The sequence below is a fragment of the Engraulis encrasicolus genome, chromosome 13 (assembly GCF_034702125.1).
Source record: "Engraulis encrasicolus isolate BLACKSEA-1 chromosome 13, IST_EnEncr_1.0, whole genome shotgun sequence".
In the NCBI taxonomy this organism is placed as follows: domain Eukaryota; kingdom Metazoa; phylum Chordata; class Actinopteri; order Clupeiformes; family Engraulidae; genus Engraulis; species Engraulis encrasicolus.
In genome coordinates this window covers 34007249-34008519 of record NC_085869.1, presented here as the reverse complement: position 1 = coordinate 34008519, position 1271 = coordinate 34007249, and the positions used below count along the sequence as shown (strand labels likewise).

At 50.7% G+C, this 1271-nt stretch overlaps 1 protein-coding gene across 1 annotated transcript in view; it reads left to right on the top strand.

The window, feature by feature from the left end:
- Window positions 1–293: 293 nt before the first annotated feature.
- srpx (sushi-repeat containing protein X-linked) overlaps window positions 294–1271 on the top strand; it is a 27566-nt gene continuing 26588 nt past the window's right edge. Inside the window, exon 1 of the mRNA XM_063214588.1 lies at window positions 294–411. Coding sequence (XP_063070658.1) covers window positions 345–411 — 67 coding nt within the window. The 5' untranslated portion in view covers window positions 294–344. The remainder of the gene's footprint in view (window positions 412–1271) is intronic.

Genomic DNA, 1271 nt, shown 5'->3' with positions numbered 1-1271 from the left:
CCAACCGGGCCTGCTGGAGAGGGTCTCACGTTAGTGTGAGAGTAAACACACACACACACAGACACACACACACACACACACACACACACAGAGACACACACACACACACACACACACACACACACACACACACACACACACACCTATTTACATAATATAGCGGAGCGAAGCCGCGGATTTTGGCCTCGAACTCCAAATAATCCACGCGCCAGGATGTGTGTCCAAGCCCGAGCGAGCGCGCGGGGATGAAAGGCTCTCGTGTTTCTTTGGGGGAGGCGGGCTCTCGCGGAGGAGGAATGCGCCGGAGGTTCTCCAACTCAGTGCCCGTGCGTGCAGTTTAGAACATGGATACCTGGCTGTGTGCGAGCGTGCTCCTGGGACTGCAGCTCTCGTGCTGCCTCGGCTACGAAGGTAAGAACTCTCGTGACTCTACTTCGGCTTTGGAGAGTTTGTGCCCAGACGACAAGACAAATGACAACACTAAGTGGCCATTATTCATGTTACTGGACAAAACGACCGGTGGCAACCGTTTGATAAAGTCATGTTTTTCTTTTTCAGCTACGCACGCGTCGCGCGAAAGTGGTGGACTTTTGAATGGGGTTGTGCGCTTTTACTTTACAGCATTGGGCTGGCGGGACGTCTCGCTTCAGCTCTGAGTTTTCTGTTTACGTGGACAGATTTGGGGCTGGGGGAGAGAAAGGGGGACGGAAAAGAGAGCGGGGAAGGGGAAATGGAAAGGGCTGGCACACACACACACTGCGCTCCTCTCATCCTGACGCTGCGCCGACAAACAGAAACAGCAACTCACAGAGCTGGCACTGTGTCAAACGGGGGTGACTAGCAGGGGAATCTGTACATCCGTGCATGCGTGTGCGTGTGTGCATGCGCGGAGTGCTAGTTTGTGTGTGTGCGTGCGAGCGTGTGTGTGTGTGTGGATGAAGCAGAATGACTTTAGTGTGTGCGTGCATATGTGTGTCGGAGAGACCTGGTCTCTGGTAAAAGTTGGATGTTAGTTTTGTTTATTGATGGTGTCAGCAGAAAAGCATCATAGCATTTAATTCTAAAGGCTAATATCCAATGGATCACTTCAATGACTTAAAATGTATGAGGAGTGTATGTGTGACAGTGAGAAAGAGAAAGAGAGCAGGGGAGTGTGTCTCTTAGAAACATTTACAGTCAAGAAGATACTGCGCCAAAACTGATGGCATAAATGGAGTGAGTGTGAGACAGGAGTAGTGGAGAATCGTTACAACTGCTTACTTCTCAAAGTA